At 42.9% G+C, this 20,538-nt stretch overlaps 1 protein-coding gene across 3 annotated transcripts; it reads right to left on the reverse strand.

Moving 5' to 3' along the window:
• Positions 1 to 947: 947 nt before the first annotated feature.
• LOC125709115 (uncharacterized) lies at positions 948 to 3,583 on the reverse strand. Of its 3 annotated transcripts, XM_048977216.1 has the most exons (3): positions 3,272 to 3,583; positions 2,989 to 3,199; positions 948 to 2,818 (listed from the first exon to the last, which is right to left on the reverse strand). In XM_048977216.1, exon 3 carries the CDS (start codon positions 2,318 to 2,320, stop codon positions 1,274 to 1,276), a length of 1,047 nt encoding a protein of 348 aa, XP_048833173.1. In that variant the 5' UTR covers positions 2,321 to 2,818; positions 2,989 to 3,199; positions 3,272 to 3,583; the 3' UTR covers positions 948 to 1,273. The 3 variants fall into 3 exon arrangements, with proteins under 3 accessions (XP_048833173.1, XP_048833174.1, XP_048833172.1); XM_048977217.1 differs by having other exon boundaries at positions 948 to 3,199; positions 3,279 to 3,583; XM_048977215.1 differs by having other exon boundaries at positions 948 to 3,199.
• Between the last annotated feature and the right edge of the window lie 16,955 nt (positions 3,584 to 20,538).

Raw genomic sequence — 20,538 nt, forward strand, 5'->3', positions numbered from 1 at the left:
GGAAGAGGAAATGCATCTTTACGAGTCTTGCTGTTAAGAAGGCGGTAGTCTACACATAACCGCAAACTACCATCCTTCTTCTTCACCAGCACAATCGGGGAAGCGTATGGACTACTACTTTCCCGAATAATCTGTGCTTCCAGCAGCTGATGGATATGCGTCTTAACTGCCTCATACTCCGAAGGTGGAATACGACGGTAGCGTTGTCTTACTGGAACCTCATCCACCAACGGAATGCTATGCGTCAATAGACTTGTACACCCCAGGTCCCTGTCATGACTGGCAAAAACAGACCCATACCGACACAACAAAGACCTCACCTGGGTCTGTTCACTCTCTGTCAACCCTGGCAACTCTAGCTGACTGATCGAATCCAATCCGGACGTAGAGGCAGTCTGAGCAGCAACCAACGCTGCTTCAATCGGCTCCTCCGTAACACCAGGGGGTAAGTCGACCATATGGACTTGACTCAAGTGACCTATAGGCGTCCTTGAAAAGAGCAGAACATCTGACTTCCCCACATTAACGACTGGGATATAGGCCATACCCCCCACTACCCGCACTAAGGAAACAGACGCCAGTAACCCCGCGGGCAGCCCAGACTCTGGGGGTTCATACAGCACTGACTGACCTGCCAGATGTTCAGCACAGGTAACAGCAACCAGCTTCATAGTGCCCCCGGGAACACGACAAGCACCCTTCCCCCGCACCCGTACCTTAGATAGCTGATGTTGACTCCGCTGAGTTGATACTGCATGACACTGCTGAAGGGCCTGCACAAGGCCACCATCAGCCCCGGACACTGAGGGTTGACTGAACAACTCAGCCCCATGCTGCCCAAATAATTCCTCATAACACCTACTAATCACGTTCATCCCTAACACTCCTGGAACCTGGGGAGGCAGAGGACCTGGAGGGTCCTTTACAACCAATACCCCACAACGTGGGATCACTGTACCCCCCAATTCTACATCAAGCTCCAAATACCCCAAATATGGAATAGCCAGCCCATTCGCTGCCCGCAGTTGCAGCCAATGGCAGGACTGAAGACGAGCGGGACCCCCTAGCTCGAAATGCTCCCTAAAAAAACTCTCCCGAATGGTCGATACCATGGACCCAGTATCCAGTAAACAGGAAACTGGAATACCCTGTATCACCACCTCTATATTGGGGCACTTTGACATCAACCTAAACCGGGGACTTCCCCGACTCGGTACAACTTCTGGGCCCACATCAGCCCCAACCGCACAGGGACCCAACAGTGCGGTGGGCGCTAGTTTTCCGACTGCTTAGGACCTTGAGTCCTGGCGTCCCCAGGCCGTACTGGACGAGGAGGAACCCTCTCCCTCTCACATTCCCTAGCATAGTGGCCCGGTTGATGACATCGACGACATATCACCTGGGCCCTGGAGGAGGAATGACCATGCTGGCTCTGCAAAGCTTGCAAGTTTTGGGCCAGTTGACTGAGCTGGTCCTGTTGTCGCTTTACCAACTCCTTAAGCTCCCCCAAGTCAGCCACCCAAGACCGACTGGGACTATTAACGGAGGCCCCATGCACCCCATACTGAATACCACTCACCTCAGGGAATGAGTAACTACGCCCCCGAGTAACACTAGGCGTACCCTCCCGTTCCCACCTAATCGCTTCACTGCGAGCATCCAACAAGGTAGCAGTAGGCTGATGTCGCACAAACCGTTTCAGCTCCCGGCGCAATGCCCCATCCCTCACGTATTCAATAAACTGGTCACGCAACAGAACCTCCGCATTGGGCACGGCACCAGGGGCAGCTTGGGTAACCTTCCCCATCAAACTCAGCAAAGCTAAGGAAAACTCCTGCAACCCTTCCCCCTCCTGCTGGCGCCTGGAGAAGAAGGCCTCCTGTAAGGCCACGTAAGACTGTTTGCACCCATACAATTCCTGCAAGATGGCAATAATCCTCTCTGGGTTTTCCCTGTCCTCCCGGGGCCGATATTTAATTTCTTCCCTAGCCTCCCCTTCCAGATGGTCCATCATAAAGAGGGCCTGGTCAGCGAGGGCTATTTGACGGGCCCGAATGCAGGCTTGAACCTCCTCCACCCACTCATATATACTGAGCCCTAACCTACCCCTAAACATGGGGCATTTCCTGTCCCTAGAAAACAACACCACTCGCTCGACCCCAGGAGCCATGGCCCCAGCCGCAAGGGACACACCCCGAAGATTAGACTGTCCCGAGGTACTGCCCGATGGCCTATCAACCACCCTCTCTTGCTGCAACCACTCATTCTCCGCTTCCAGCCGCGCAACCTGCTCGCGCAATTGCCGCAGTTCCTCATCCATAATGGACCCGATGGAAAACTCCCTAACCAACCGATAAAGCCCTCAATCAACTACCACCTAATTGGACCTGCCGCTGTCTTGTCTGTCAACCAAGCACTAAGCTGAAACACGTCTCCACCCTTGATCCGGTGATCCTGCCGACTACGCCAGAATGTGGCCTAGCGATCTATAATACCCCTTTTTTTCCCCTATGAGTAGCCGACTACGCCACCCCAGGGACACTGCCCTGGGGACCCTAACACCCCAACCCTCAAAACAGCACACAGGTTCGAATCACCGGAAAGGGCCAGAGACGCGAGCCAGTAAAAGTTATTTGTTTTATTACATTCAATGCAAAGGTTCAATAATCCACACCATAAATCTAAAACCCCGTAGGCGCCCAATCCCTGCCATCAACCCCGCACCCGGCGTAATACACCAACACCGGTGACTTTACAGCACACGCACACGGGTGACGTCCACCATACACCAGGCGGGTGCTGCGCAAGGCTACTAGCCCTGAAACACAGATAAGGGAACAAGACACCAGGTTAGTAGGGTACCGCCACTTTCCATTACCCCGCTAGGCCTGCTTAACCGCCCCCAAGATAAATACAACATCACAATCAAAATAAATTAACAAACCAAGGCACACAAATAATTAATACATGCAATAAAATAAAACATACCAAAACAACCAAAATACAAAATCTTGAGGCAGTATATGCATGGACTAGATGCCGCAATCGGCAGCGGAATAGCAGCACTCCGAGCAACTCCTGGCACCAAAGTCCCGCTCTGGCCACCCCACGAATCCACGTTCTCCACAGGATGCACAGATGTCGATCACTGGTAACCAGACAGACAAAACAGCGGCGAGGTCCACGTTCCCCAGTAAACCTGCAATATATTAAAATACTTACAGGCCACGCTAACAACTAAATACCCCGCTAATCTCCCCGATATACATACCACCAACCGGAAGACTTAAACCACTGCTGGGGCTGCCTTCACCACCTCCCCAACAGCAACAGGACGCAACTCCCCAGCGGCATGCATTTCCCCAACCATGCGATCAGTATACCGCAACCAATGGCTAAGGGATGGTTACGGAAACCAATTAACCCCCTGCCCACTCACAGCACAGCTGCTGCTTCCACCGCCAGCAACAGGAACTGCGTCAGCACCATACCTAACCGAATCCACCCTTTATATAGCGCTAAGCCCCACCCAAAACACAGGGGAACCAATAGGGCAAAGGGATCAATTTTCCCCACTTGGCTACATTCAGGTTTTTGACGATTGTGGAAGATGGATGGATGTTTGTTTTGCAGGTAGTTTTACCATGTTGATATGGTCCTTCCTGATAAATAAAAATTTACCTGTTCACCTGCGTAATTTAATAGAACAAAGGGAAGCCCATTTCAGACACACACTGAACCTTCCAAGTCCTTACAACTGAAAAAAAAATCGTGCTGGATAAAAAAATAAAAAAAAAAACTTGCATAAAAACAGCCTAAAAAACAAAATTTAATGTGCAAATTAATTTCTCTGCAACACCTTTCTTGACAGATGCATCCTCTGTTATGACTGACAGCAGGTACATGATCTATGGGGTTTATGTCACCCATGAGCTCAGGTTCTGTCCCCTTGTGAAGGGACACACCTTTCCAGGTGTAACGGCCCTTGTGAACAGGAAGTCGCTCTGTTTCCACATGTACTGATAATTCAGAGCAGGTCATAATGGCCTCAATAATGCTGTTACGAGATCAAGTCAAATGAAATATAGACCCTTTAGCTCTACATGAGCACGGCGGATTAAAGTACAATAAATTATGGGTGGAGAACTGAGCCAATTTCACATTGTGGCTGAAAACAAGGCACCCTGGGAATCAGTCAGAATGAAAATTACAGCGTGATGAAGAGAGGAAATGGTCCACATAAGTGCATAGATGAACTTATGAGGATGAAGAGCCATCCTGTGCCACCGTCGGCCATCTGTCCGTCCCCGTGATGCGGGGGGTTAACGTTGAGCCGTCCCCAACGTCTATCGGAGTCGTCTGAGTGATCTGTGGCTCATGCCTCCGTTCATTAGAGGTGCCTGACAATCATGGGGTGCAAATCAGGCTCTTCCTTGACACAAATGACTATTGGATTGGAGCCCAGGTGCTCGCTGGGAAGAGCGGTCATGGGCAGCCGATGAGAAGAGTCTGTTCCCGGACCCCACTTGGGTGCTCGTGGGGTCCCAGGCAAGCCGCACCTGTTTCTGCATCGCAAATATCCCCAATCTGTCCACCACAGGCCGGTGCTGACGTTTTTAATAAGGATTACGGTGTGGCCGAATTCGGCCAATTGGAATGAGACGCAGGCAGGGGCTGTTTTTAAAAACTGGAGGTTTTCTGAGATCCTGGGGGTGGCCTATGGTATTGCTGCATCAAAACAACAGGTTTATTATGCACATTTCATATACATATTCACTGGGTTTATGTGCTACCTGCTGCCAAGCTTAGCACTTAGGAAATGTCTATCGACTGCTCTTAAAAATCCTCTGTTTGTGTAAAATGACTGGGAAAAACATATTAATTATTATATGTGGGTCATATGAATGATGTTCAGCCATCTTTAAAGTTTTCCTGCTTTATTTTAAAGAACTCTTCTTTATATGAAGGAACGTTCAAAGGAAGGTTCAAACAGGAAAAACGTAAGAAGCAGCATATCATTGTGCCAGTGTTACGCTGGGCAAGGAGTGTGGATTTGCAAGCTGTACGCTGCAAAGCCCACAAATTATGCTCTGGCTCCGTCTCAAACACACAGTGGAACTGGCAGCAGGAGATACGGATAAAGAGGTAAATGGCATTAGCCACTTTATGTCTTTTATGGACAAACTTAACTCACTTCATAACGAGGCACGTAAAAAAAGGAAAAGTACAGGAATTAGCGCTGAAAGCAGAACTTAACATCCTTCTGCAAAAGACTGGGAGAGTGCTTGATGTCTGACTCTGAGCCAGCCCCGGTGAAGCTGTGCGGAGGTCACACAAAGCACTCCGCTTTCACTTCTGCGCTGCGGACGAGGAGGTGACAGAATGGAACAAAGAAAAAGGTACAGGAGACTAATGTCAGAGGAGTTCCTCAGCATTAATGCACTGACATTTTACAGGTAATATCACAATTATCCCTGAAAATGCAACTTCAAGAAACTGCTTTGGCGAAAAGCTGGCAGGCTGATGAAGGGAATCGTTTTACTGGCGACAAACTCCAGGGGGCGGTAGAAAGCTCTGAGCGGGTAACGGTTCAAAGTGGAAATTACAGGGAGACTGGCATTAAGCAGCTTGTTCAATGGTTTACACTCAAATCAAGGGAATCGCTTGAAGGGCCCGGGGATTAGGGGGAGAATAGCAAAGCTATGGGAGATAGTTTGGTGCCTCTGGTCAATATTCAGAGCATTATGCTGGTGAGTGCAGCTGAATATGAAAGGGGATTCAGCCATGTGAATGGCGTCATCAACCCTCCATGGAGTGGCGGTTTGTTATAGAATGTATCATCATCATCATCATCATCATCAGCAGCAGCAGCAGCGTTTTGAATGTTAAAAAGCTTCCACTGCAAAGCCTGAACTAAACGAAACCTAGAATTTTTTCTTTCCGTAGGAGGAGCCTCTGAAATCCATACATTACAGATTGTCATAATATAGAGGTGATCTGGTCAATATATCGGCAGCAAAATCAACGTATCATTTGATGCACTGTCATGAAACCCATGAAATACTTAGGAAAACATTGATGCAGCCTGCTGAATAGGAAGCTAACCTCACACGTGATGTATTCAGACCACCTGTCGACGACATTATCCCAGCATTTTGAAGCTTTGTGCCCTGAAAGCAGCTCTCTAAGCAGAGTAAGGTCTGCTGCCTCAAAGAATCCAGATGATCACTCTGGACGGTAAGGCATTGCAATGCATTAACTCCAGCTTTTGATAAGCTGTATGGGTTGGGGGGAAACGGCTACATGCTGTAATAGAACCACGGCAAAGTTACTGAGAACTTCTCTCGCCAAAATAGCAGCTCATAATAATATCCATGTAGTATATGCAGCTTACACACACACACACACACACACACACAAGCACGTTCGTACGGGAAGTTTCACAAACCAGTGACATAGTGTGCCACTCAACACACTTTGCATTCCAGGTAGCTTGGCCCTTATCCAGAGTTGTTCAAATTCCCCGGCCACTACACAAACTATGCTGATTAAATGTAAAATTTATGTAAGACTACACTTACCATTACTGTAAAATAGCATGCAAAAATAATATTCCTAATAATATTCACCAAATAAGCATTACAGTGAAAGTCACATGCATTTGTAACATAATATACATATAGTATATACATTTTTCATATTATTTAAACATTTTGCAGACTACTGCATCACCTCTTCTCCTGTCTGCCACCATCAACTTGGATGACTATCCATGAACTGAAGCTGAATGCCTTCAGATTTGATATTCTGTATCTTTAACTGTCACCTAGAGGGGGAAAAAAAACTCCTCCCACCCTGGTGTAGCAGAACACCTCCCAGACGCCCACAAAGCCCCGCAACACGCTCACCATGCTCAGCAACCCCCCTCCCCCCCAACATATCCACGCTATTGTTCAGAAAGCAATAACTCTGCTTATAATTTTCCTTTCACACCCAACCCCTTGGAAAGATACTTGTTTAAATGAATCACAGTGCTTTTGGTACACAGTATGACAATCTCTACTCACAACATGAATGTGGGATAGGAATAAATAATTAACATCCTCTGCCTGGTCTGCGGATTCAAAGATGATAAAATGCTGCTTCCATGTAATGCTTTTACAGCTGCTTATACTGTCCGAAATTGCCTCCTACCTTCTCATTATAGAGACTTACCCCACTCCGTATTTCTCTGCCAAACTGAATTGCATTCACTTTAATCTTCCATAATAAATTAGCCCAATACTTAGTCCTTTATCTCCCTGCAGACCTTAACTTTCTTGTTAAACTCAGTCGTGAGACCAGCATTTCATAATTCCATACTCAGTCAATGCTAAGGTTCGGTATGAAATTGTGTTTTCACGTAGGATTGCTGCATGTTAGGATTATGTTTATGTACTTAATTGTTTGGCTACAGGATTAACAGTTCGCACTGAATTTCTGGTAACACTCAGGCTTTCCATAGCTGGATATTTGTGATATGCTGTGTCACAGCATACTTAGCCATAACATTAAAACCAGGTGACAGGTGAAGTGAATAACATTGATCATCTCATTACAATGGCCCCTGTTAAGGGTGCCTTTATATATTAGGCAAGTGAACAGTCAGTTCTTGAAGCTGATGTGTCGGAATCAGGAAAAATGGGCAAGTTTTTGAATCTAAGCGACTTTGACAAGGACCAGATTGTGATGGCTAGACGACTGGGTCAGAGCATCTCAAGAATGGCAGGTCTTGTGGGGTTTTCCCATATGCAGTGGTCAGTAACTAGAAAGTATGGTTCAAGGAAAGCAGTCTGATGCTCTGGGCAATGTTCTGCAGCAAAACCTTGGGTCCTGGCATTCATGTGGATGTTACTTTGACATGTACCACCTACCTAAACATTGTTGCAGACCAAGTACACCCCTTCATAGCAATAGTTTTCCCTGATGGTAGTGGCCTCTTTCAGCAGTATAATGCACCTGGCCACACTGCAAAAATTGTTCAGCAATGGTTTGAGGAACACAGTTCAACATGTTGACTTGGCCTCCAAATTCCCCAGATCTCAATCCGACTGAGTGTCTCTGGGATGTGCTGGACAAACAAGTCTGATCCACGGAGGCCCCACCTCGCAACCTACAGGACTTAAAAAGGATCTGCTGCTATTATCTTGGTGCCTGATACCACAGAACACCTTCAGAGAACTTGTGGAGTCCATGCCTCAATGGGTCAGAGAAGTTTTGGCAGCATGAAAGGGATCTTCAGAATATTACGTAGGTGGTTTTGCTGTTATGGCTGATCAGTGCACGTTGGAATGTTTCATATAAACTGCAGTTTGACATTCGTCTCCTTTCATGATTCTGCAGCTACTCTGAGCTGTTCAAGTGTTTTTAATCACTGATAATAAATGTATTCACCGTATTCTGTGTAAATCAGTATTTGTTCAGAGGTGGACAAAATAACAGAAACACTGAACCATATATTAATATCAAGGAGGTAATAAAGAGGAGGAATACCCATCCCATCCATCCATTTTCCAAACTGCTTATCCTACTGGGTCGCGGGGGGTCCGGAGCCTATCCCGGAAGCAATGGGCACGAGGCAGGGAACAACCCCGGATGGGGGGCCAGCCCATCGCAGGGCACACTCACACACCATTCACTCACACATGCACACCTATGGGCAATTTAGCAACTCCAATTAGCCTCAGCTTGTTTTTGGACTGTGGGGGGAAACTGGAGTACCCAGAAGAAACCCCACGACGACATGGGGAGAACATGCAAACTCCGCACACACGTAACCCAGGCGGAGACTCGAACCTGGGTCCCAGAGGTGTGAGGCAACAGTGCTAACCACTGCACCACCATGCTGCCCAGGAGGAATACCCCTTTGCCCTAAATTGTTCTTGAAAATCTGTCATTCAAGTCCTGCAGTGTGTATAGTGGGATATCGGACCATTCTTCAAGAAGAAAAGATTCCAGTTCTTTGATGGATGAAGGAGTTAGAAAAGTACTTTGCACTCTGCGCTCCAAAACTTCTCTTAAAGGTTCAATAATGTTTCGGTCTGTTGTCCTGAATGCTCAGAACCACTGCTGAATTTCCTTAGCAGTGTGTGTGGGGAGAATTGCCATTTTCAAATATGGGGATGGGACACCGCGAGGAAACTGTAATGGTACATGTGACACTCATCATCATTCTTGGCCGTCATACACACATGCAGAGCAATGATCTGGCCTGGTGACTCCCACAGGACAGCTGCCCATACTGACAATGATTGTGGATGGAGGGCGTCCTCTAGCTTTCTGCAAGCATAAACTGGCCCGGATGTCGCAAACAGGGTGAACGATGACTCACCAGACCATATTACCTTTTTTTATGGTCATTAGGTTCCGGTTCTGCTTTTTTGTGCATTGGCCTTAGATACAAACGGTTTCCGAGAGAAAGCCCAGCCATAAATTCCGGCGTTGCAAGGCTCACGACGTGTCATTTTTGCTGAGACTGGGTCACAGAGGTGCTGATTCAGTGCCACGGTAATTTTTGAGGCCGAACTTTTGTGGTCATTTAGCAACTATCCTGTTAAGTGTCCATCTATCCCTATCGGGGGCTCTAGCTTACGGCCCCTGCTCCGCCTTGCTGGGGCAGCTTGTCCGCGTTTGGAGTGTGTCGCCATTTATTTTCGGACTGCTCCCCTTGACACATTAAATAATCCTGTGTTTTCTGTGACCGATGTTCCTGCGGTTCAAGCGCCAGCTACTTCGCATATTTGGAAATTGCTCTCAAAAAAATCTCGCATATAAAAGTGCTGAATGTCAGACCTTTTTAAATATCTGACAAATACTGCTAACTGGCATTCAGCATAATATGCCCCAGCTGCGTAAGTGTGTTTGTAACTGTGCCTTCCTCTAACTGTCTTTTTATATCCACTTACCCAGTACAAGTCCATTTTAGGGCCAATATCATATGCTATTGTAAATGTAGAGACACCAGGGGCATCAGAAACAGGGGGGAAAGGAGGATGCTCTCCCCACCCCTCCAATATCAGCAGACCCCTCCCCCTCCAAAAAAGAGTTAATAATTACCTGCGTGTTCCTTTTCTTTTAGTACGTATCGGTGCGCTACTGAGGTCAATTCGCTGCGCATGAAGTGTGTGAAGACGAAACATATGCTCTCCTGCGCAAAACAGGGTCCAAACCCAAACTGCACAATGTTACATTTTGGCCCTTTCTTGCCCGAAGTGTAATGAAGATTGTGGCGCCCCACCAGTGGAGCAAATTCCATCCCTCCCAACTCCTTCCAATGCCACGGACAGAGACTGATGCACCATAATCATATGCTCTTGTGTTGGCAGGAACATGTAAACTCCACGCGCTGATCCTGGACTGGGAATGGAACCCTCGAGTGCGAGGCTACATTGCTAACCATGGAGGCTTGCTTGTTTTTTCTAACATAAATACAACCATGGCACTGTATCAAATTCACATAAAGAAATACATTTTTGCATGCATAGTATGTCTATGTCTGTGTGTGTGTGTGTGTGTGTGTGTGTGTAACCTTGTGCTGAATAGGCTGAAGATAAGGCACCTCAGAAGACATTTGGATGGATGGAATACATGTTTGTGTGCTTTTTAATATATTTATCATTTTAAAATCTTTTAGCGGCCAGCATTGTGCAAATGCCAAATGATGTCCAGCTGGTCCCATTTCAAATTTATAAAAGTCTTTTGTGCCAAAAGATTGGTTTAAATAAGTGCAGGATGGGGTAGATGGAAAACTCTTTTGATGTAACATTACTGATGGTAGAATCATTAGAGCTGTTTGCCGATTGCATTAAATAACATTTCCTATCGCACAAACCCTGAGGTATAGCATTTGTGCTAAGGGACTGCTGGGTGATGTAACATCACAAAGTAAATGATGACGTGAATCAAATTGATAAATTCTTTGTGTAACCCTTGACATCAACTGCAACTTCATTATGCATTCATAGGACATTCATAAGCAGCATTAGCGGCTCTAATATACATTAATAACAAAAATTATATGATAATAATAAACATTAAAGTATTGAGGTTAGGATGTTAAGGTATACTTACATGCTGTGGCATTAGCTGATTGGTTGTCCCTGCCAATATTATACATCATATTCCTATTTTTTTTTTACTTGTAGCTATTTCCAACTCTATATGTGTGAGAGGATTCTTTCAAGTGAGTCCGATCAATACATCATTGAACTGAACCAATTTTCACATTATTGTTTTTAAATCTTGTTTATCCATCACCGGCATGGTCTAACCAGTCAGTATGTATGGATCTGACTCACCAGAAGACAAGGGAGCTAATTATTTTGAGATTTATGGACATTTTATTTAAAATATGCATTTGCATTTATAGTATATTTAAAGTCTGCAGTATTTTTTAAATGACGGTAGGATGAGTCTGCTGTGTTCTATCCAGTGACTCCCATATTCCCAGAATACCCTGGATGCGGTTTGTTCACATATTAAGAATTTAGTTTAGTGCATATACAAAGTTAACCTTCTCGAGTTTCTGTGTTTATGGGCTTAGATGTCACAGCAGACTTATTTCACAGTTTTATTTCTTTGTGCATCTGTTTCCAATGACCCCCTTTATTCATTAAAATTACTTAATGGAATCGTGCTGTAATTCTGGTGACATGGTCACCTTTTGTCCAGCGGAGCATTGAGTCTGGCTAGGAAGACGGAAGCAGACGGTGCCTCCGCGCTCCGGGAATTACCGAGCCCAGTTATTGCTGAGTTTAGCCACATACAAGGGCCCCAACATGGGAAGTCGTAAAGCAAGACTCAAAAGAAACAAATTCATAATAAATTAGGAACTGTTGTCCTTCTATTGCTGAGGGATCGCTTACCTATTAAAAAAAGGCTGTGTGAGGACCCAATACATCCCCCACAGACCCTGTGAGTACATATTTCACACACGACGCACGTGAGGATTGTAATAGTGAAGCAGCTCATCGGAGAGACATCAGTCTAATGATTGGAAGGGCCGTCACCTGAGTGCCGAATGCGGACAGAAGGTACCTGCAGACCGATCTTCTGCTACATGGCTGCAAGCATAGCTTGACCATCCACAGGTTAATATTTGGAGGGAATTTTAAAGGTCCCCCGACTCACATGTAATTCTGATGCTTTAAACAGCAACACAGCCCAGGTCCTTCTCGGAAAGGACAAGCATGGTCACAACTGCCCAAGGCACCCAGTTTACAGAAGCACACTTACCTATTGTTATTTTCATCTTCTGTAAAAGCCATTAGCACTGGGGTGTACCCCTGGGAGGTGAGTAGGGAGGTATGGGAAGGGAGAGTAAAATCATATATGTGTGTGTCTGAGGTCTGGCCCCTCTGAACACAACTCGAATGCTACAATCAGTCCCGAACATCCTGCATATATCCCGACATTCCCATCCGATGTCGGCGTCCATGTTTGCCAAGTCTCCCCAGCAATGCGCAGTCATGTGACTCTATAACTCAGCAGAGGGTGAAGCATAACCGCGCTGACAACAGTGAAAAACCGCAACGTTTGAAGCCGCTTGCAGCATATGCTCCTGGGCACCAGTTAAGCACAAGTGACGCCGAGAAGAATTTTTATCCTCACAGCTCTTAACTTGCAAGCTGTGAAGCAAACAAGTCCCAAAATGCATTAAAGCAAGAAAATTAGATAACACACAATGTGGTCACATGTTAAGGACAGTGATGACCTTTATGAAGAACTGAGAAAGAAAACAAAATGTGGATGATAATCCGGCAGACATACCAAAGAGGGTGATCAGGCTGGCTAGCAACAGTGCAGTTATGGTTACTGATCAGTCCTAATAATGGTTTGTCTAATGTTTTGGAACCAGATCGTTTGTGAATGCAATTACATGTGTGTTTATACAGAGACGGAGTTCAAATAAGAAACATTTTGATTTGGACTGCAAAATGTAACTATGAAATTGCATATACCGCATTGAGCATAGCTAATCTTGAACAAAGTTTCTTAGCGAAGCTGACTGATTGTACTGGCTACTATTTAGGAAAAATGACAAAGTAATTATTATAAAGCTGAAAGCTTTGACTAAATTCATTCTTGATTCAATGATGTCTTGACATTTTGGAAATATCATGGTCTTTCAAGGGACGTGTTTGTTGTTGTTTTTTTCTAAAATGATGCAATATGTACTCGTGAAAAATTCAAAGGACTCTGCAGCAGCGGGCTTTTGGCGGCCTGATGACAGCCATTTCACTGCTGTAGAAGCTTGTCAAAACTGTTGTGTCTATAAGCTTTTATTCACCAAAAGCAGTTTATTATAAACCTTCTAGATTCTTCTGTATGGGTCCACACATAATTAAATACATACTTACCCACACAAAGGTTTACCTTTATGCGTTACATTTAAAACAGATTAACCACATAACATTCTGTATAATATGTTTATTATTATTTAAGTAATCCAATTCCCAAAATTATGGTCACTTTTCTTGATTGCTTACAAATAATATAGTATTATACTATTACTGTACTTATGTGTCAATTAACCACAAACTAAGTCTTAGGTACATTTTGATCTCATGTTTATTCATCATTAATGAATTGTGATATATGATTTACCCCATGGAGTATATGTGTTATCTGGTGATTCTGTAAACATTTGTAAACTACAGAAGGAACAACTAAGGAACTGCTGAAGAAGCTAGTAATGAATAACACAAGTGAAATGCTGATCTCATGTTTACTCATTATTAATGAATTGTGACACTTATTTTATTTCAAGTACATATTTGTTCATGATTTCTTCATAATTTGTACTTCAGTAGTAGCTGAGTTGTTACCAAATATTTGTGCCCAAATATTTAATTAAAATTGATTTAATTAAATCTACGGTGTTCCAGAGGTTATCCTGAGGTACATTGGGCATAAGGCATGGAAAATTCCAGACAGAATTCCAAACTATTACAGGGTGCACACAGGCAAGCGTGCGCGCGCACACACACACACACACACACACACACACACATGTCGTGTAATCATATGTTTTTGGGGACCGCTCATAAATTACTATGGGAAGAATGCTAATGCTAACTATGACAACCTTAACCTACCCAGTCCTAACCATAACCATAAGTACCAAAACAAAATACAACAGTTTTTGCATTTTAAATTTTTTGATTGCAGTCACGGATTTTTTGAAAATTGAGTTTTCCCATATGGGGACCAGGAAACTGGTCCTCAAAAGGAAAAGAAAAACAGATATTCATCACGTTTGTGGGGACATTTGGCCCCCACAAGGTAAGGTATATCTGGACCACACACACACAGACATACACACACACACACACACACACCAAGGTCAATCTACAGCCACCAACTCATCTAAATTGTGTTTGGACCGTTAGAGGCCTATAAATGACGGAAAGCATTTCACAACAAATGTTACTCAGTTGTTACATTCTCGCAGTGATGCATTGACAGCATGTTAATTATGGAAATAAAGAACAAGTAATGTCTACAGTGTTAAAACTGCAGCTGCACATGAAAGTACAAATTGCGGATTAGACATTCAGTAGCCTGAGTCACGCGTGAAAGATTATTTGACAACTACATGTTGTGAAAAATCAGGAGCCGAGCAAAACCAAAGACGTCTCTTTGTTTTTAGGAGAAAGCATCATTAAGCAAATTTAATTAATTAGCAGATAGAACATACAAGTTGCCATGATCTCAGAACAAACTCCAGAATGATGTGTTTGTAGGCAATGTTAGTGTGTGACTCTGCAGAGCGGAGCTGGTCGGTAGAGGGGTGCTGAGTTAATAACGACCTTGCGGAAGTCAAGCAGTTGGTTAGGTCTGAGTCCAGCACTGGACCTGCTGGACGCGGTACTCTGAGGATGCTCACTGAGTGAAACCGTGCAGCATTTGTTGCAAAAATTCAATGGAGTTCCCCAAATATCGTCAATCGGTTTGACTGGCGGGTGCTTACGGTGTTACGGATGACAAATACACTGTGAACAGTATGGGGGTGTATAACAGGCTTGGGTGGGGCAGGGATCTTATGGACCCGGGCCAAAGTCAGTGGAGGAGTCATCAGGTACCAGGATTCCTGCTCTTGTGTCCAAAAAGCCCAGGTGTTACTTCCCAGGGCTTATTTCCCAGCCCTAGAGTCAGTCTCACCCTTTTCTTACTTTCAGCTTCACCTCTCTGTGTTTATAAAGCCTGTTTCCCCAAACACAGTCCCTGCTCCTTCCTCAAATTCTAATCACAAGGATCTGCTCACCCTCCCAACTGTAGCAAAAACCTTCCAAGGGCTTCCAGGGTTAAACTGTGAGAAAGCAGTCTACATTCAACCAGTATGCCTCCCTTTCATGCGGAATAACTCTGGCGCATTCCTATAGATGAAATCACAACTAGATTAGAACAACGCTTGAAAACATCGAGCTCTTATTGTTGCTGGGCTATGAATTTATGTGGCCCATTGGATGGTTCTTAGAGCAATCACCGAATTACACTGTGGCTTGACTGCTACATAAATTACCAGAAGCTAACAAAAATCCCAGCACATTTCGTTTGTATTAAGGATGGCAGAATCAGATTACACTCCCTGCTTTATTATAGCACTCAACCTGACAGCAGCAGGACTGAATTGGCACAAAGTTTATTTCTTCATTATGATACAAGAGAGAGGGCAGCCTTTCCCATGAAGTAAATTCGGAGCTACATCACAGCATTGCTAAGTGTTAATAAGGCCTTTACTAGTGAATTCTGGGAACTGTTAGTTGTACAGATGAATGGCCGTGGTGGCCTTGTGTTGACTTTCTCCTATTAGCTTGCCAAAAGATAAAACATCAAAGAGAACAGCAGACTAGCAAGAAGCCCCCACCACTCTGAAATTTAAATCGCAGTAAAATGTTTTATTAATTCCAAAAGTCATCAAAAGCATATAGCTTAGCAGGTTAACAAACTACTGTAAGTTATTACTGCTGGACAGGTTTGTGTGTTTGATTTAAACGCCCTTCCTGCTTAACCCAAATACTGTACATTAATCTAAGCTTGAAAAAAGGTGATTTCTACAACAAATTGACGTGAGTTTTTATTGACACATTAAGGTCCTCGATGTATGTATATACAGTATGTTCTTAAAAAGAATGTATTCTCAAAGTTAGACAATCTTAACAGCATCTCAGGGTAAAAGAGCTCCATAGCATGGAGATGTAAATTCCTGACATGTCTGCGGAAGTGATATATATATCGATCATTTATGACTGAGGATTATCCTATAATAGCATTGTCATAACGGGGATAAAAACGTAGAGCGGTTTGAAAATATGGAAAGGTTCAATATTGATTTCCAAGAGGAAGAATAAAATATGAGACTAGAAGCCAGGCAAATATTATTTGCACAAATATTGTGTAAATATTAGCAGGTCTAACCTCTGGTAGATTATCAAGGTGAACCACTTTTAAATTGAATCTCTCCATGTCCAGCAGATATTCAAGATGCAATTTTTTATTCATTATCTAACACATTACATGGTTCCAGGAGTATTTTATATAGCTAAGTAATTAAAAGCACAATGACAGCATCATATCACTCCCTTGGGCAGCATCTGCAGTGCAAAGGGGTCTGATCTAAGTTATTTTGAACACAGTGTGATTGTTGGTGTTGCACATGGAACATCAGAAACAGCTATTCTCCTGGGATTTTCACAGACTACAGTGTCTAGGGTTTACACAGTTGAATGCCATTTACCACGTTATATCTGCTATAAATGAGGTCTGACAGTCAGCAGTTTGGTGTATGAGTTTTCAAAGCAACCTGCAGCAGCTAGCAGAGTTACAAAGAAGCCAAGGAGTTAGTGCCTGAATTGCAGTTGCTCAGTGGTATGTAACAAAATGTGACTCACCTTTGTAGTTCTGTTTGCAAATTGCAAGTTCATTACTTGAAAGTGAAAGTCTTTAGTCAGGATGTGTTTCCAACCTTCTGTATAAAGAAGTAAATGAGCAGAGCAATTGCTAGGTTAACACTACCCTCTAGCTACACTTTATGGACAAAAGTATTTGGTCGGAGCCGTGAATCATGTCATGCTGTACCTGAGTTAACCGTGTTCCAGTACTGCAAGCTGGAAATCCATTTAGCAATACCAGGGACCTGTTTCAAAACACAGGATTTCTTGCTTAGCTGGATAACTTTTTGGGTTTAATTTACCCCAGTTTAAATGGCCTTTATCTTTTTCAATTTACATTTAGAACAAACTACCTTAAATCCAACAAGTTATCCAGCTAAGCAGGAAATCCCGCTTTCTGAAACAGGCCCCGATTCTAGCCTGGTTTATTGTTAGTCATTTTTAGCAATATTAGTTGATAATCACACATTACATGGGTTATTGCACATAAAAACACCATAGAAACATGTACTCAGATAGTGGTCAGACAGTACTGCGTATACAACCAATTTAATGAACCACAAATAAGAAGTAAATGCTACTAAACAGTATAAAACTACAGCTTTAACTTCTGTTGATAAAGGGCATAGATACCTTAAATTCTGAGCTCGGGGTTGTGTGGATTCCTCCAACTTTTTGAGTAGGAATTTTGGCTTCAAGGGGTGTTCCAGTTGAAGAGTTACAAAGTCAAATGGAATGCAGCCAATGGGATGGAGTTGTCTTCCAGGGGTTGGGCTAGGCCCCTTACTTCCAGTGAAGGGAACTATTAATGTTTCAGCATACCAAGATATTTTGGATAATTCTATGCTTCCAATTTTGTAGGAACAGTTTGAGGAAGACCCTTTTCTGTTCCAGCATGACTGTGCCCCAGTATACAAAGCAAGGTCCATAAAGCCATGGTTGAGTGAGTTTGGGATGGAAGAACTTGACCCCATCGAACACCTTTGCGATAAACTAGGATGGAGATTTGGAGCAAGGCCTTCACGTCCGACATCAGTGTCTGACCTCACAAATGCGCTTCTGGGTGAATGGGCAAAAATTCTAATTCCACTTCAAAATGTTGTGGAAAACGTTCCCAGAAGAGCGGCAGCTGTTATAGCTGCAAAGGGGGGACCAACTTTATATTGATGCCTATGGATTTAGAATGGGATGTCATAAAGGTTCCTGTAGATTTAACGGCCAGGTGTCCCAATACTTTTGTCCATATAGTATACAGTTGTGGTACAGTATATGACATGATTATGACAAAGTGTCGGGTCCCCAAAGATTTTGAGAAGAATATTGCTCTCCATGTTATTTGGCTGTTTGCTTATTTTTTGACTAGTTCTTATTTTCATGTTTCATTTGTGCATCAAAAACGGCTCAGGTGCAGTGATCTCGCGATTCAGCCATGACTGGCTTTTTCCAATCAGCATCCACAGCAGGAAAATCAATGTCAACACCACTGAAACTTTGCACTCAGCTTATTAATTACTTGATCAGTTGACTAACTTAAGCCTTCAATGAAAGACCTTTACTCTATGTTAGAGAGTTTTCTGCTGAGTGTCTCCACTCTGCCGGGGAATATACACCCGGAATTGTGTGTGTTAGCAGATTTACTCATGGCTTAAAAGCAAACTCACATTCCAAGTAATATAAATGTCATATTTAATAGGACCAAGATACTTGAACGTGCACCAAAATATAAGAACCTGAAATTTAGCAGTTAACTAAAATACATTTATTTGAAGTTTTTCTAGCTATCATACCTTATCATAATTACTAATTGAGCCCTGTCCTTTTAAACTCCTGTGACTCTCTTGCTAAGCTCTTTTCAGGATAACTATGGGGCAAAAGCAGATGTATCCTGTTGTTTTTTTTAGTTTTTTATTGCTATATTATACTGTAGTTGGACATGGTTACCTATAACCCTGGCAGAAACATTACAATACCCAGCTGCTGGTTTTGGACAGAGATATTGGAAGGCTAACAGAAATAAATATAAATAAATAAAAATCCCAGGCTACTGGCCTGTATCTCACGTTATTGCACATTATTGCCTGTGTTGGCAGAATGAATGGCATGTTATGGACAACATGTGGAGCTTTTACCTGACTGGTACTTCAGGTGATGGGGTATTGCCTCTCTATTATGATTAAACATTTCATAACCTCTACTTTATAAAGCTTTGACTGTGGGGCCAAGACCTGGCTTCTGCTCACTTTCACATTATTCCTAATATGTTTTTTGACTGTGTACATTTCTGCAACATACCGATTAAGATGAGCATTAGGACTTGCAGGTATGTGCAGGTATATGGAGACAAAGTTATTTGTGTCATTAGAGAAGACCGATGCAGAATTAATGTACCTTTAATCAGTATTTACGTGCAATAGTCCCCCTGTAGATGCAGCATTTCAATTACACAGTGCTGTTTATAGAGTACTGCTCTAAGTGCTGCTTTGGGGTTGCGCTCTGTTCCTTGTTCTCTAATTTCCAATGAAAGTTGTTATATTCGATTTAATGATTCACCTGACTCTGTGTTAAAAGAAGTTACAAATAATGCAAATGGTCAGTGAATCCAAAATAGTATGTAACAAAAGACAGTGTATTTGTTTAATGACCAATGAAAAAATGAGAAAAAATCTAGTAACACTTTACTTAAGGCCATGTTTTTAGTAATTTATAAATACATTGATAACAAATAACTAATGTATTCACAAAGCATTAATAACATGCTTATAACCATTTATCAAAAGGCACATTATAGCCATGTGTATTATGCATTATGGATGCTTTATGAAGCTCTCATCTATAATGCACTTCACATACCTTTTTAATGCATTATAATGGTCGGTATAAGTATTATGGATGCTTTATACTGCTTTATAAAGGTAACGATAGTGCATTATAGACGAGAGATTTATAAGTCATAATGCATTATAAACAGTATAATGGTTATAATGTGTTTTATATTTTATGTGTTTTTATAAATACTTATAGCCATGTTTATGAATGTGTTTATAAATTACTAAAAACATGGCCTTAAGTAAAGTGTTACCAAAAAGCTTATGCATAATTGGTTTGGCCGTTTGGGTAAGAGCAGTGCATCGGAAAGTGCTAGATTTCCTTTCCGTCAGTGCTGCCTTCTTCCCTTCACAAAAATCCAAGACAGCTGGCTTGAGTCTTGCAAATGAGCAGCATGCATGTGGCAATTAACTGGAAGGAGAAAGAGATGGAAAGTTTGGAAAAAGTCGCTCAGGGCTGCAGTTGATTTATATTTTATAATATATTACATTTTTTAAATGTTGTTATATTTATGAAATTTAGAATTGTTTTTGGTATAATATTGTGTTTAAATGACACAATTTAATTCTGCTTCTAAGGTGTCTTTTAAAGGTATTTGTCAGTTGGGTAGTAATGACCTTTCTGTTACTAAGTAACAAATTTAAAAATGGTGAAAACTGCATAGAGCACAAACAAACATACATATGTCAGTGTGGGCCGGTTAGAAAAGTTAAACAAGGCTTACATACATTCATTTATCCATATAATGCCCTGAATCATTTATTGGGTAACAAATGGCTGT

Source organism: Brienomyrus brachyistius, chromosome 15 (assembly GCF_023856365.1).
Source record: "Brienomyrus brachyistius isolate T26 chromosome 15, BBRACH_0.4, whole genome shotgun sequence".
Lineage (NCBI taxonomy): Eukaryota > Metazoa > Chordata > Actinopteri > Osteoglossiformes > Mormyridae > Brienomyrus > Brienomyrus brachyistius.

What these genes read in the sequence shown, in the direction of transcription:
- LOC125709115 (XM_048977217.1), bottom strand. Translation starts at nt 2,320, where the DNA reads ATGGATGAGGAACTGCGGCAATTGCGCGAGCAGGTTGCGCGGCTGGAA.